Source organism: Balaenoptera acutorostrata, chromosome 9 (genome assembly GCF_949987535.1).
Source record: "Balaenoptera acutorostrata chromosome 9, mBalAcu1.1, whole genome shotgun sequence".
Lineage (NCBI taxonomy): Eukaryota > Metazoa > Chordata > Mammalia > Artiodactyla > Balaenopteridae > Balaenoptera > Balaenoptera acutorostrata.
The window spans coordinates 93,327,596-93,343,025 of NC_080072.1; the positions used below are offsets into that span (position 1 = coordinate 93,327,596).

The 15,430-nt window shown below is 37.3% G+C and overlaps 2 protein-coding genes and 1 non-coding gene across 10 annotated transcripts in view; 1 reads left to right on the forward strand and 2 right to left on the reverse strand.

The window, feature by feature from the left end:
• C9H11orf65 (chromosome 9 C11orf65 homolog) overlaps nt 1-9,670 on the forward strand; it is a 134,106-nt gene extending 124,436 nt beyond the window's left edge. For all 6 annotated transcript variants that reach the window (XM_057552162.1, XM_057552167.1, XM_057552168.1 and 3 more), the window contains one exon: nt 9,082-9,670. In XM_057552162.1, the coding sequence (XP_057408145.1) occupies nt 9,082-9,184 (103 nt within the window). In that variant the 3' untranslated portion in view covers nt 9,185-9,670. The remainder of the gene's footprint in view (nt 1-9,081) is intronic.
• ATM (ATM serine/threonine kinase) overlaps nt 1-15,430 on the reverse strand; it is a 141,929-nt gene that overhangs the window by 7,877 nt on the left and 118,622 nt on the right. For all 3 annotated transcript variants that reach the window (XM_007172986.2, XM_057552161.1, XM_057552160.1), the window contains 4 exons: nt 8,807-8,956; nt 6,695-6,860; nt 4,917-5,003; nt 14-128 (listed from right to left, as the gene is read on the reverse strand). In XM_007172986.2, coding sequence (XP_007173048.2) covers nt 14-128; nt 4,917-5,003; nt 6,695-6,860; nt 8,807-8,956 — 518 coding nt within the window. The remainder of the gene's footprint in view (nt 1-13; nt 129-4,916; nt 5,004-6,694; nt 6,861-8,806; nt 8,957-15,430) is intronic.
• On the reverse strand, nt 3,894-3,966 carry TRNAE-UUC (transfer RNA glutamic acid (anticodon UUC)). The gene has a single exon. It is a non-coding gene; the product is annotated as a tRNA-Glu (tRNA).

The following is a 15,430-nucleotide window of genomic DNA, read 5'->3' on the forward strand; positions in this document are numbered from 1 at the left end:
CTATTTGGCTTACCTTCTGAAGACACCTTCTACACCAGTAATGCCCATCCCATCCACAATATCTCTGGTGAGTCTAAAGGGAACTGTTTCAGGAGTAGGAAGGATTTTACCCTGTTCAAAAGCAACTCCTAAAGTAAAAAATACAGTGAGGTTAGGAGGTCCCATAGCTAATTTACTTTCCTCTCAACTGGCATGTGAACTTTGCAGAGGCACTAAATAATTTGTCACCAATATTCAATCAGTACTAAAACACACAGTCATTTATTCTATTTCTGCTCTGCCTGCCTTCTTCATCTCCAGCATTCTCCAGGAGATCCACCTTCAATTTTTAAAAATCAAGTTAAAAAAATTATTTACTGATGTAATTAGAGAAATCTATATTAAAGGGTGACTTTTAAAAATGAGGTAGTGAAGGGTAGAATTTAAAATGCAGAAGATATATATGTGTGTGTGTGTGTGTGTGTGTGTGTATATCTTTTATCCACTTTTCCCCAATGGCGACATTTTGCAAAACTACAGTACCAGGATGTCAACCAGGATGTTGACACTGATACAATCAAGATACAGAATATTTCCATCAACACAAGGACCCCTCATGCTATATTAGCCACACCTACTTACTCCCAAGGCCTAACCCTACCCCCTGTTCTTCCAGTAATCGCTAATCTGTTTTCCATTTTTATAATTTTGTAATTTCAAGTATGTTGTATCAATGGAGTCAAACAGTATATGACCTTTGAGGATTAGCTTTTTTCACTCAACATAGTTCTCTAGAGAATCATCCAAAAAATGGAAAATAAAATTTTCACCTGGTTCTCTTTTATATTTCCTATTTCTATGTTGAAACTATTTCTGTGCTGAGACTTAGCACCTTTTCATTTGTTTCAAACATGTTTGTAATTGCTCCTTGAAGCATTTTTATGATGGCTGCTTTAAAATCTTTGTCAGATAATTCTAACATCTTTGTCACCTCAGTGCTGACGTCTACTGTTTTTCATTCAAACTGCAATTTTCCTGACAAATGATTTTCAATTGAAATTTTGACCTTTTTGGATATTACATTATGAAACTCTGGATCTTATCTACACTTCTATTTTTGCTGGCTTTGGGAGTAACCACCTTATGTACTGCTAAGTCGTGCTAGAAGACCAGGTTCCCCACTTGGCCTCCTCTGACATCCAAGAGGAAAGGGGGTTCCTTGCTACAGACTGGTGACACGGGAAGCCCAGGCTCCCCGCATGGTTCCCACTGACACCCTGGGTGAGTTGAAGGAAAACAAGGTTTGAAAAATATAGAGAAGGACGTAAACAGCATAAGTGATACAGTGAGATAGTCTAATGTATTGTTATTGGAGTCCCAGAAAGAGAGGGAAGAATCTGGATTGGTCGTATGACACTACTATGACTAAGAGAATATAGCAGAAGTGACACTGTGCCAGTTGCAAGCTAACCCTTAACTTCTACTTCCTTCCTCTTGGAGCCCTGAGATGCTTTGTAAGAAGTTCAGGTTACTTTGCTAGACAGAGAGGCCACATGGAGGAGCAATGAAGCATCAAATGTGTAAGAAGCCATCTTGGACACTGGCCCAGTTGAATCCTAAAGTAAATTCAGCCCAGGTGCTGACTACAGCTGTGTGAAAGATCGTAAGTGAGAATTTTCCAGCTGAGACCAGTCAACTCACAGACTACAGGAGATAGTAACAGTAGTTCTAAGCTACTAAATTTGGGGTGGTTTCTTATGCAGCAACAGATAATCAAAGAGATACACAGAAAAGTGTACAAATCATCAAAGTCATTCAAGTGTGTGGTTAATTAAGATTTTATAAAATGAACAAACCATGTAACCAGCATTCCAGAAGCCCTGCCTCATCTCCCTATGAATCACGAAACACCTCTTCAAAGGCTTACCACTATCCTGACTTCCAACACTGTAGATTAATTTTATCAGTTTTATATTTTACATAAATGGAATTATACAGTATATATTCTTTTGTATCTAGATTCTTTCACTTAACATTGTGAGTCTTCCATGTTGAGTGTGGCTATAGTTCATTCAATCTCATTGTTATATAGTATTTCATTTTATGAATACAATAAAATTCATTCATCCATTCTCCCATCCAAGTACTAACCAGGCCCGACACTGCTTAGCTTCCAAGATCAAACAAGATCAGGTGCGTTCAGGGTGGTATGGCTGTAGACTGTTCACCCATTCTATTTGTGACGGGGGTTGGGGCTGTTTCTAATTTGGGGCTATTATGAATAGTACTACTATGAACATTCTTATACACATGCATGCATTTTTACTGCAGTGGAATTGCTGGGTTACAATTCCCAGCTTTAGCAGATAATGCCAAACAGTATTCCAAACTGGTTATACCAATTTACCTTTGTCATTTATAGATGTGTTTAGCATGGCCTGGACATCGGTTGGCATACTCCTATCTCTACTTTGCAGCTTCCACTGCACTGCCCTTTTGTTCTCATGCACAATTTCACTCCTCTATTGAGTTCCCACATTCTGGCTCTAACAACTCCACTCATCCTCATATTTATTATACCCCAACATCTAAGAATTCCTATCAAATTCATTGAATATTGGTGTGGACCTAGCTCACGATCTTCCTCTCTGTCCTAACTCTGGAATTCATTCTGGGGAAAACCATATAATATTCTTGATCTTCTCTGTTCTAATGAAATTCAATTTACTCTCTCTTAGCAAACCACTTAGCAAAAACTTATACTATAGAACTTATAATCTCCTAAAACTGTACTTTCTAAGAAATCTTAAATTCTACATTTTAATTCAAACCTCTTCTCCTTCTACCCCTTTATTCGTGTTAAATAATTTTCAAACTCACTGAGATTTCTAGTCTATTAGTCTCTCTTCCTTCCCTACTCAGCTCAGAGTATAGACTACAAAGTTGATTACTCTCATTAGTAACTCAAATCATCTTGGCCCCTTGCTCCTCCACACTTACCATTTCAAACTAGAACTTAAATTCCAGGGATGCTGAGGGTGCTGGAAGAAATCATATGATGACACTACAAATTTAGGATTATCACCCTAAAATGCCCCTTAAAATGCTTGGCATGTCTTTTTTATTTATGCCTTTCTAGTCAGCCCTTGGTCTCATTTCCATGGTACCCACTTTTAAAATTTTATTGTTCTTTTAAGGCCAATTACCATCCTTCCAATTCTTAGCAAATAAACATGCTTTCCAGTTCTCAGAGAAAACAGAATAGCAAATATAATTTCCCTCAAATTCTTTCCCCTCTAGCTGAAGACTTTCCTATTAGCACTCATCCTTTCTTCTCTTGGAGGAAAAGCTAACACGCTTCCAGTGTAAAGCCAACTCTACACCTTCACATACTTCATGATTTCCCTTGCTATTTCAATTATCTTTGTCTCTCTCCTATAAGTATCTCCCATCTTAAGAAAGCAAATGAACAAGAACAAAAAACCCTCAAAACCAAAAGAAGTGGGGGGAGGGGACCAAACGTGTGTCTCCCATCTCTGCAGCAAATTCCTCCTCATTCTTCCCTTACTTCTAAAATTCCTGAAGAACAGTTCCGTATTCTTAGCCTACACATCCTTAACTTCCATTTAATCCTTGCCTTTTCACAATCTTACTTCCTCCATTCTATCCAAAGTTTACTAAGATTGATTAATTGTTAAATTCAAAGGTCTATTTTCAGCATTCATCTTAGTTGACCTTTCTGCATCAGATACTACTGAGCACAGCACTTCTTCCTCCATGAAAATTTATCCTCTCTTGTCTTCCAAGATATCCCTACCTCTAGTTTCTATGACTTGTTGGTTATTCCTTTTTTTTTTTTTCTTTTCTGACTCAGCCTTTTTTTGGGCCTCTCTGTGCAGCTTGTGGGAACTTAGTTCCCCAACCAGGGATTGAACCTGGGCCCTCGGCAGTGAAAGTGCCAAGTCCTAACCACTGGACCACCGGGCAATTCCCAAGACTCAGCCTTTTTAATGCTGATATTCCTTACAATTCCATCCTTAGTTCTCTTCATCAAGGATGATGTACAAGATTAGAACCTCCTCTAGTCCAATGACTTCAACTAAACTCTATTTGCTGAAAAGTTCTACATCTCTTACTATGCTCAACATCTTTGCTTTCCTATATATTAAACTGTCTACTTCCCCTGGAAATCCCAATAATACCTCAAAACAACGTACAAAACTAAACTCATCAGTTTCTTATTTTCTACAAAACCTGCTGTTTTCCTTAGCTAGAAACTTCAGTTATCTTGGAGTTCCCCCTCCCACTATTTCCACATCTAATATCACTGGTGCAAAATTACTACAAAATTGTCCCCCAAATCCAACTCCTGTTTCATACAACTTTAGTCTAAATTATTTCTTTCATTATCTCATCTAAACTATTATAACATCCCCTAGTTTGTTTTCCTACTGCGTAGATACTGTTCCCCAAATTATCTTTCCAATAATCAAATAAGATTATGTCCTGATTAAATGTATCTTCATTTACTTCCCGTTGTTTAACAGATTAAAGTTGAAACTTCTTGGCCTGGCTTTTTATAATCTAGTACCAATCTATACCTCAAGCTACTCAACTACATGCAAACTTCACTCCAGCCACATTTAATGTCTCACCATTCCTAAAACATGCTACTTCATTATTCCTCCCTTCGTATCTGCTCTATCTTCTCTCTAGATTATCCTTTCTTTCTTTGAGACCTGGCTTAAATGTCACTCATTATCCAAGGCAGAATTAGCTACTCCCTCCAGCATCACTGTGTTTATGCTTTTTTTTAAACAGTATTTATTGTTTTGATCTCTCTCTCTCTCTCATACTTGCAATATCCTGGCAGGCAAACAACATTTCTTGATGACCAAATATTTACTGAACAAAGAAACATATCTTTTGTTACTTACCTAAATCTATATGTACAAGTTCTGCTGACTGCTCATTTATCAAGATATTCTGTACATGTCTATCACCAAGTCCAAGTATGTAACCAACTAGAAAAAAAACAATCTGAAATTACTGATATAATCTATTTCTAAAACACAATTAGCCATAATTTCAACTAATACCACTGACTCTATATAATTTTTAAGTAGCTTAGGCTTTTTTGCCTACTTGAAGGAAATTATGTACATAACCGGCCATTTTCAGTTTAAGTCAAATCTTGCCAGCTATTTTCATTTATACTGCATTTTACAAATTCTAGATGATTTGCTAAAAAAGTTTTCCATTTACTAATAAGCACATATATTAAAATATTAATACTTCAAAATTGAGTGTGGTGAAAATTGAGACCCATTATTTACCAGGGCCAAAGCAGTGAACTATATACACTCAAATATTTATTGAGTATACTTTTAAATTGAGGCACCTATGGGTAAATTCTTCATTCTTCAGTGAAACTTTCTTCTGCTTGATGAATTATATTTAACACAAATTAGTCAATAATTCATTTCATCAGGTATCTATATCCAGGAAAAACTACATTTCTGTTTATTTTTTTTTTTTAACACTTTTAAATTTTATTTATTTATTTATTTATTTATGGCTGTGTTGGGTCTTCGTTTCTGTGCAAGGGCTTTCTCCAGTTGCGGCAAGCGGGGGCCACTCTTCATCGTGGTGCGCGGGCCTCTCACTATCGCGGCCTCTCTTGTTGCAGGGCACAGGCTCCAGTCGCTCAGGCTCAGTAATTGTGGCGCATGGGCCTAGTTGCTCCGCGGCATGTGGGATCTTCCCAGACCAGGGCTCGAACCCGTGTCCCCTGCATTGGCAGGCAGATTCTCAACCACTGCGCCACCAGGGAAGCCCCTACATTTCTGTTTTTAACACAGATGATAACATGCTTTAAAATGCTTTAAACCTAATGAAACGCACTATGAGGTGTTACAGAAAAAGTAGTGGTCAGGGTGTCAGGATGCCTGGGGTGCATGGCTAGCTCTGTCATTAACTGGGCCTACTTTCTCGTTTGTAAACTAAATTAGTTGCATCAGATTAATGATTCTCATTGTAGAAAAAAAGAGGGTTTCATTATTACCTAGAAAATTTTCAAAATATACATGTCCTGCCTTCCTGGTGTATTGTACCTAAGTGATGAAAAGAGTGGTCTTTAATTAAAAAACAATAGATCACTGATATTCCTGTTGGTTCTCATACTCTAAGATTGTGTTAAGTGCCCTATCTAACTATTCCAATCTCTCAGAAATCAAAAAAGCCAAAATATATATTGTACACAGAATATTTAAATATATATCATTATTTCTATTCCAAAACCAAAATTCTATTAAACAGAATCAATCTTTGGGTGTTAATATCATGGTATTATAGAGGCTGTATGCAAGAACAATAATAATTAAAAGAAATAACTTAAATGGAATTATCACGAGTTTTATTATTTTCCAAAGAAAATCCCAGAAAATAATACATTGAGGGGAAAGAAAATAAGCCATATTCACTATTAAGCAATGAAGAAAAATAACCAGTCTTATTTCCCTACCTGAAAGAAAGAAATTCTCTCCTGCCAAAGCTACGAAGAGCTACATTTAGAAGCTAAGAATCAGGATGAACAAGAAACACAATGATCTAATGATGAAGATGGTTTGGTTAACAAACACCATCACCACCACCATCCCCCTGTAACTCAGAATGTAGGAAGTGCTGAATCTACTAAAATGTGTAAGAAGATTACCAATAGAAGAAGTAGCAACACTCCGAGTATAAGCCAATCGTTTCTCAAACCAAACAGCTGGATCCAAGAATTTTTCCATGCAGAAGTAACGGAAAACTGGTTGAAAATTTTGGCAAATCTCCATGAAGGTTTCATATTTCTCTTCAAAAGACTTTTTTTGTACATCCTTTAATAGATAAAATATAAAATTATTTTCTGAATATTCTGTTCAACTAATTTAACTGACGTCTACTAGGAGTTTCAATAGGAGAATAGTATGATAGATATAAAGGCAATAAAAAGATGAACAAGATATTATCTCTACCCACAAGAAGCTAAAAGTCTGGTCAGGGAAGCAATTAATAACAAGTTATAATCCCTTTAGGGTTTTCATGTTAATTTTAGGGGAAGGTGGCATACCAACAGTGACTGTTATTTGTTTTAATTCAATTCTAATTTGAATGATTCTGTAATCTATGTGGAAGTAAACACAAAAATGCCAAAGGTAGCTCCAGATAGTCTCAGGTGTATCACAGCACTAGGCGTGTGACAGGAAACAGGAAAAAGAGAAAGAATGGAAGAATCAATCCCGGATGGATGGCAAAGCAGCTGACATATCTCAGATCTGTCCTTCAACATTTCCTTACTATACAATAATTTCCTGAAGCAAAGCACATCTACTTCAAAAGGCTCAATCCTCATCTATGGACTGATGACTTCCAAATCTGTATCTTTGGCTCAGGCATCTTTAATAAGCTCCAGCCTGATGTGCCTCTCCAACTTCCCACTCAACATCTTCACTTGGATCATTTCCAAATCCAAACTAATTCACCTTCTCATCTTTGGCAAAACTCAGCCACTTCCTCTATTCATCAACACGGTAAATAGCTTCTCCACCTACTTCATCATACCAACCAGGAAACTGGGTGCCACTGATACTCTTTTTTCACCAACCCCACTTCTAAACAGCAACCAAATCATCTAAGTTTTGCCTCTTTAATATTTCTTATATGAACTACCTGTTCTCCATTCCTACTGTTATTACTTAGTTCAGACTCCGCCTCATGCCTCTGGTCAGCTTTCTCAAAAATATAACCCTCAAAAATATAAGTGTTGTCAGAGTTTTCTAAAATGCCAATCTGATATTACTGTCCTTCTCAAGGGTTCTCTATTGCCTACAGGATACAGTGCAAATTTCTGAACATTTCATAACATTCCATTTTTTGACTAACGACTACTGCTTCAATCTCGTCTATTCCTCCTCAAAACCTAAGCCTATGCTATCTTTACCTGCTTGTTCATGCCTCCTTCCTTTTTGTTTGTATGTTCCTCTGCTTGGAAAACCAATTCATTTATAAAACTCAGCTCAAACAAAAATCTCCTCTATGAAGTCTTTCTTGAATCTGATTCTCTCCACTCCTCCCTGTCCCAGGTAGAACTGATCACTTCCTCCTCTGTGCCTACACAGTACCTTTCCATTACAATCCCTATAGTACTTTACCATACATTTTAAAAAACATATAACAGAAAGCACAACAAAAGAAAAAGTAAATAGATTTTAGAGTTGGACAGACAAGGTTTAAATCCTTGCTCCACTATCTATTAGCTCATTGACCTGGAGTAAGCAAAATCTTCAGAACTTCTTCTCATCTTAAAATGGAGTAAGTATGATGGTGATTAGTCATATTTGTGAAGTCTCAGCATAGTATCTGGTAGAGAGGACACATTCAATAAATGTCACTGATTGGGTGAATGAATGTCAGACCAGATGGCCAGTGTGATGTGGCAAAGGTCTTTGAATGTCTCTATTTCATAATTTTTTTTTTTGGTTTTAGTTAGTGTTCTGTTTGTTTGTTTTGTTAAGAATTAGCTTACCCCAAACTGGAAGCAAATTTGCATACACTGAATAATGTTAAGTTCTCATAGGACAAGGGTTGACACTTAACATAGTTTAAAAACCTTCCTTTTTCACTCACACACACTTTCATTCTGGTGAGCTTACTTTCTTATACTTACTGTCATTAACAATTACCTGATGAAATTAAAACTTTTTACATTCCATAATATTTGATATCAGCTTTAATAAGCTATTAGATAATCTTGCAATAACTTATGTTTTTGAGTGTTACTCACCATCATTTTCTTTTGGCACTGATAGGCACTGAAATCCTTTGGCCTGTATCTTTTATGAGCGCCACTCTCATTGTTAACAAGAAATTCACCAATAGGGACAGTTCCTGTGCACCATTCAAGAACACCACTTCGCTGAGAAAGGGGAACCACCTGAAGTTACAGATTAAGTATCTTTTGATTATGGAAAGGCATTAAAGAGCATGTGATGATTACTCAACTATCAGAGTCAGCGTGAAGCATTTTTTCAAGTTATACTATTATTTTTCTGTCCACAGGAAGAAAGCAACTGAAAATAAACAAGCTCAAAGAACAAGATTTTCTAGGCTGCTGCATAGACTTCTGAGAACCTGCTCTTCTCTCAGTCTCCATGATCCCTGAGAGGTCAATCCTGTTAATTATACTCATCATCTGCGACTGAGCCATACTTAGTTTGTTCCATTTAGCAGAGGAATTAACTTTGCTTTCCTATACTTTTAATATCAAATTCAAAGAATTTCACTTTGGAAAATATCAAATGTAGTGTCAATTTTAGTATACTTTAATAATCGAAAGTGTATGCATTCTTGCTTCGTAGTCTCGTTAGCTTCACCAAGAGGACATGTATTCCTAAACATAAAAGCAATTTTACTGGGAACATGAAAAATTATGACATTTTATAAATATACATAAAATGTAGAAAATAATATAAACAAACACCCTTTTACCTACTAAACAGCTTTATCAAATCTAAGATTATTCATATTTGCTGGGCAAGAGACAAAGCTCTCTTTGTACCCTTCACTGTCCCCATGCCCCTCCCTACCAACAAGATGACTGCTAACTTGCTTATCATGTTCCTGTATTTTTGGGTATACAGTATTTTTATTTCAAAGCTATACATACATAAGTAATTGTAAGCTTTAAATAAAGAATATTTATACTATATGTATGTTTCTGCAATTTGCTTTTTTCTCACTCAACACTGTTTTACCTTAACTGTGTTAGTACATTTAATCCTAAGTCATTCGTTTTAACAACCGTACTTTGTATAAATATGCCACAATTATCCAATTTATACAATCGGAATATTGATTAACATTTATATTATTTCCAGATTTCCCTGAAACACTGCTGCAATGAATTAATCTACTAATGAATATATTTCAGTTTCTCTAGGGTATACATGTACCTGGAAATTGAAGAGCTGGGTCATTTGGGATATGCATCTTCAACTTAGTTAACCATATATTGCCAAGTAACTATACAAAGTAGTTGTACCAATTTACATACCCATTAGCAGAGTTTATTCTATAACCTCCCAATGTATTGTCAGACTTCTATACTTTGTCAATCCAAGAGGTGTGTAATAGTATCTCACAGTGGTTTTCATTCGTATTTTCCAGATTCCCAGTAGAGTATAATCTGATAAGACTTATTGGCTATTCAAATGTTTTCTTCTTGTGAACTGGCTGTTTGTATTCTTTACCTTTTTAATTACTGGCTTGTCTTTTTATTACTAGTTTGTAAGAGCTATTTACATATTCTATATATAAATTTCTTGCTGTTAATATTGTAACAATCCTTTTTGTGTTATTAACATTTTAAAATTCGTTTTCTCAGCCACCTGTCTTTACAGTATCTTTAATTCTATATTTTTAATTTTAATGTACTCAAATATGTTTTACTGTTTTATGTTCTGTGTCTTAACATGAAGGAGGTTTTTCATTAATTTAGTAACTGTATTTGTTGAGAGTCTATTACGTGTTACACACAGTGCTAGGGCACTAAGAATAGAGTGGCAACAAGGCAGATGAAGACCATGCCCTCATCAAGCTTCTTTCTGGTGTCAGAACGTATACACTAATAGACATTTAATGATGCCAGGTAACGAGTATTATAATAGAACAAAACATACATTTAAAAAAATGAGTAATAGAGACGTGGTCAGAGAAGGCGTCTCTGAAGAGGTGACATTAGAGAAAAACCTGAAAGAATAATAATTCATGCAAAGATATTCCAGGCAAAGGGAAGTGAAAAGCCCTGAAGTGAAACAAAATTAGGATATAGGGAATATAAGATGCTTCTGTCTTAAGTCACCACTCCCCCCACCTCCTTGCCTGCACACATACCCCTACTCTCTTCTGCCCACTCTGCCCTTCCCCTGAAATGGTCCTCTACAGCTGTGATCCCAGAGCAAGGCTCATGTTCCTCTCATGGGGGCTCTACCCCAGCTTTTACAGTGTCTGGGCCTTGAACACTTTACGACTGTCCTCTCTAGATGAGTAGGCTCAGGGCCAGCACCCTGTCTCAAAGATGCCAAAATGAGGCTAGTTCTGGATGAGGCAGCTGGTGGGGCTCAGCCTTAGGAACACACTGCTGCTCAGATCCTAAGGCTAATAAGCCCCTGGATGTTCACAGGCGTAGGTCCTGGGGGCTGTAGAACCGGAGCCATGCCCTGAGGTTCCTGAGAAGGGCCCTTGCAAAAGGCTTGTGCTTTAAAGCCTTTTTCAGGCCTTCAGGCTTCCTTCTGCTCTGTGGCCACCCACTCTGATTAAGAGGGTGAGTGGAAGGGCTTGCCAAGGATCATGGACACAGGGTAGGCCCTGGTACCATGGGTTTCAGGCTACTTATCAATTTTCTTATTGGAGCACAGTCAGGGGCAGATGAGGCAGGGCAGAGAGGGCTGGTCCCTCCTTTGCTCTAAAACTCCCTCAGGTGTTAAACTGTCTCCAGCAGCGGAAGGACAGAGACTGTGAATCCCATGCTGTGTATCCTTCCTGAGCCTCTGCTCACTCTCAGGGCCAAAAAGCTCCCAAAAGGGGGCCCTCTCTTTAGACGCAGGGCCATAATCTGAGGAGCAGTGCTGGATTACAGGCATTTTAGTAAGCAACCATTAAACAGGTTCTGGCTGCCTGTTAATGTGGTGAGGCCTCCTAATTGGGTACAGTGAAAAACAAGCTAGAAGAACCCTGGCCCAGAAGACTCTGCTTGCTCCAGTAAGTCACAGTGACCCTGTGGGTGATGGCCTTGTGTTGAGGGGCCATTGGGAGTTGGTGTCCAAGCCTCTCCCTATTCTGTGCCCCAGTGGCACTGGAGCTTCTTCCTGCCCTCAGCCTGGGCCTTCCCCAGTGGTGTTAAAGATAAGCATGATTCCTCTATCTTTAGCTCTTTTCATTCTCTAAAAATGCACTTAACACTTTGCATAATAATTGTGTGTCTGTTTCCCCTGGTGAGCTCCTTAAGAACTAGGACTATGTTTTATTACTTTTATATCCCCAGCACCTACTAGAGTATCTAACACAACACTAGGTGTGTAAATCAACAATTATTGAACAAATGAATGAACGGATCTCATAGCCTTTCCAACCGATTTTCCTTCCCGCTTAAGTAGCTCTAAATGTCTTCCTTCCAGAAAACCCAGCCCTATCTTTAAGCTAGCTGTGACCCCTAATGCTTGATCACATTAACATTCTTGCCTCCTAGTATATTCCATCAAAGATCCCTTTTCCAAAATTACTCTCTATTAATATCTAGTTACGGGGAAAAAAATCAAACCCTTGTCTTTTGTTAAGAGACTGATCTAGAAAGGACCAGGTTGGCTTTTTTCTATCTCATTTCAGAGTTCAACTGTGATGTTGGTTGATGTAAAAACAGTTGAATTCAAGTTTCAAAAGGCAAATGGCAGTGTTTCCTCAGGTACTAAGATTCCCTGGAATAGCCTATTTCATCTGAGTATCTGAGTATTTTGCCTGGGTGTCACAAAAAATGATTGATGACTATTTTCTCAAATTACCTCAAGGTACACAGCTAGTACCATCCTAGATACATAGAAATGAAGTTAATTCATTATGTACAGTGAATGCCTTAGGGCATTACGACTTCTCTCCCAGAATCCTGACTGAGAAGGAAGATATATCACAAAGAAGAAAAATTATTTATTGGCATAAGGCATAATGAAGAATTAAGTACGAAGCTTCTTTCTGCACGTAAATGCTGTTTATATAAGACTTTGATTTTAAAAAATGAATCCTCTCATATCTAAACCTTTAGGCTAGTTGTTCAATATACTTTCTAAAAATGTAGTTTTGGTAGAGATAAATTAGTCCAGTCACACGAATTCTAGTTATCAGAGGGCTATGTCTCAGTGTCAGCATATACAATAAGAACTTTGTCTTCCTTCATCTCCATGTGATTCTCCCTGATGAAAGGTATCTGGTGTGCCTCAATATACAGGTCTCTCCTTTTGAGGTTGTATACTGACATTTGGGTACCAAGAGCTAATTTCAGGAAGTCAATGACCCTTCTTTTTGACACAATGATCACAGGACACCTGAATGCCAGATTGGGAATGACTCCACAGAAGACCTGGACTAGGCAGACTGCTTCCCTACACACACTATAGAACTTCCAGGAACGTTAACTGAAATCAAGAACAACTAGCAATATAGCTATAACATAACTTACACATTCTTGGAGTAATCTCAAAATAACATACATCTATTGGCCCAGTATTATAATTCTAAACAATAAAGTCAAACCTAAACTCTCATATTAAGAGGTTATTTTTTAATATTCAGATGTGTAACATTAAATAACTCCACTATTTAACTGGTAAAATAGTTCTCTGTAAAAATCAGATATTTAAAAAGTCATAAGGTAGAAATAGAGTTTAGTCATTTCTGCCTTCAAAATATTTTAGGTTAGGGCCTTCTCTCTCTCATGCTTTATAGCAATGAACTTTGGAAACTAAACTGTGTTATCTGCTTGGAAACCTGAGTGGCTTTCTGAAAAAACCAGGTGATCTTAGAGCCCAAACTTTTTGCAACACATTGTATCCCCAGTTCTTCAGTCATCATCTATGCTATCTAAAAGTCTGGCAGTTAGAGCATAAAAATTTTCTTTCATTCACGTTACTGAATATCTGCCCTCTAAAAACTTCTCAGCAATCGTTAAAGTACCTGGACAGTTAGCAGCTCATCAACTTTGTCCTATAATTAAGCGAGATCAAATGACAGGAAAGTAACTAGACTGGTGGGTCTAAAAGTACGGTTCCTGAAACACTGCTGCATCAGCATCACTTGATACCTGGCTAGAAATGCATATTTTCAGGCTCCATCCTAGAATTAGAAATTCTAGGGGCTCAGCATCTGTGTTTTAACAAACCCTTCCAGGGATTACGATGCCTGCTAAATTTGAGCAGCACTGATCTAAACCACACCAAAGAAGTCCTTCTGCAGGATAGATTTCACAGATCTTTTTTAAACTTTTGCTCTTAGCATTCCACGAGAACTTGTTTTTTTGTTCACTGCTAATAGAAAGCATCAATTATATTAGTTAATATCCTACAAAGTTTCACATGACAAATTTCTCACAAACTTGAAGGTATTACGAAAAAGTGTGCTTTTCTTCATGCTTTCCCACCCCTCAACCTCACCCAACTAACAAGTGAGTTTTATATTTCTATTTCTGTAGGCAATTAAGAAGCTCTAAAAAAGTTCAGTTTTCAATTACAATAGCCTGACTCAATCAGAATTTTGGAGGGTAGATCTAATTTCTTTTTCCTTACTCCCCTATTTGGTGTTTTTAGTTTAACAATTATTTTTATAATTTAAAAAAATGTTCATTTAGGGCAATTCAAAATATATTAAAAGGCAGGTATTACCCATAATCCCATCATACCCAGAGTTAATAGCATTTTTAGGCTTATTCAGGAACTTTCTAAAAGTCAAAGCTATATACTGATTTCTTATAAATGTATATATAAACATCCGTTTCAAGGCTATTAATCTGTTTTTATGTCACGAACTATACCATCTTCATTACTAAAGCTTTACCATTTGCTTTCATATGATTAGGCAGAGTCCACTTTCACCTGTTGCTTTTATCAAAGACATTTTAGTCATTCTCACCAATATATTTTTCAAGATAAACTTTTAAATGTTTCCATGATATAAAAATTTTTACTGGAATTTCATTGTCTATGCATTAATTAGAAATGAGCTGACATTTTTCACTGCTTTCCCATTTAAGACATGGGACTTCTCCCTTACCCTAGTTTTCCTTTATTCTTTCTGGTTATAGTTTTGTAATTTTTTTTCATACAGTCTTGCATGTTTGTTTTTTTGTTAAATTTTATTTATTTATTTATTTATTTATTTATTTATTTATTTATGCCTGTGTTGGGTCTTCGTCTCTGTGTGAGGGCTTTCTCTAGTTGCGGCGAGCGGGGGTCACTCTTCATTGCAGTGTGCGGGCCTCTCACTATCGCGGCCTCTCTTGTTGAGGAGCACAGGCTCCAGACGCGCAGGCTCAGTAATTGTGGCTCACGGGCCCAGTTGCTCCGCGGCATGTGGGATCTTCCCAGACCAGGGCTCGAACCCGTGTCCCCTGCATTGGCAGGCAGATTCTCAACCACTGCACCACCAGGGAAGCCCCGCATGTTTCTTATTAACAGTAATCCTAGGCAGTTTATTCACATTATATACATTATATTATTGTGAAAGGGACTTTTTTCTATTATATTTTTAAACTAGTCTTAGTTGATGGTTGGGATACCTTGAGGTTACGTAGGGTTAACTCACTAGAGAAAATAAACACTTGTGGTATATACCATTTTGCAGGTTTAAGAAACAGATATGAGACTAT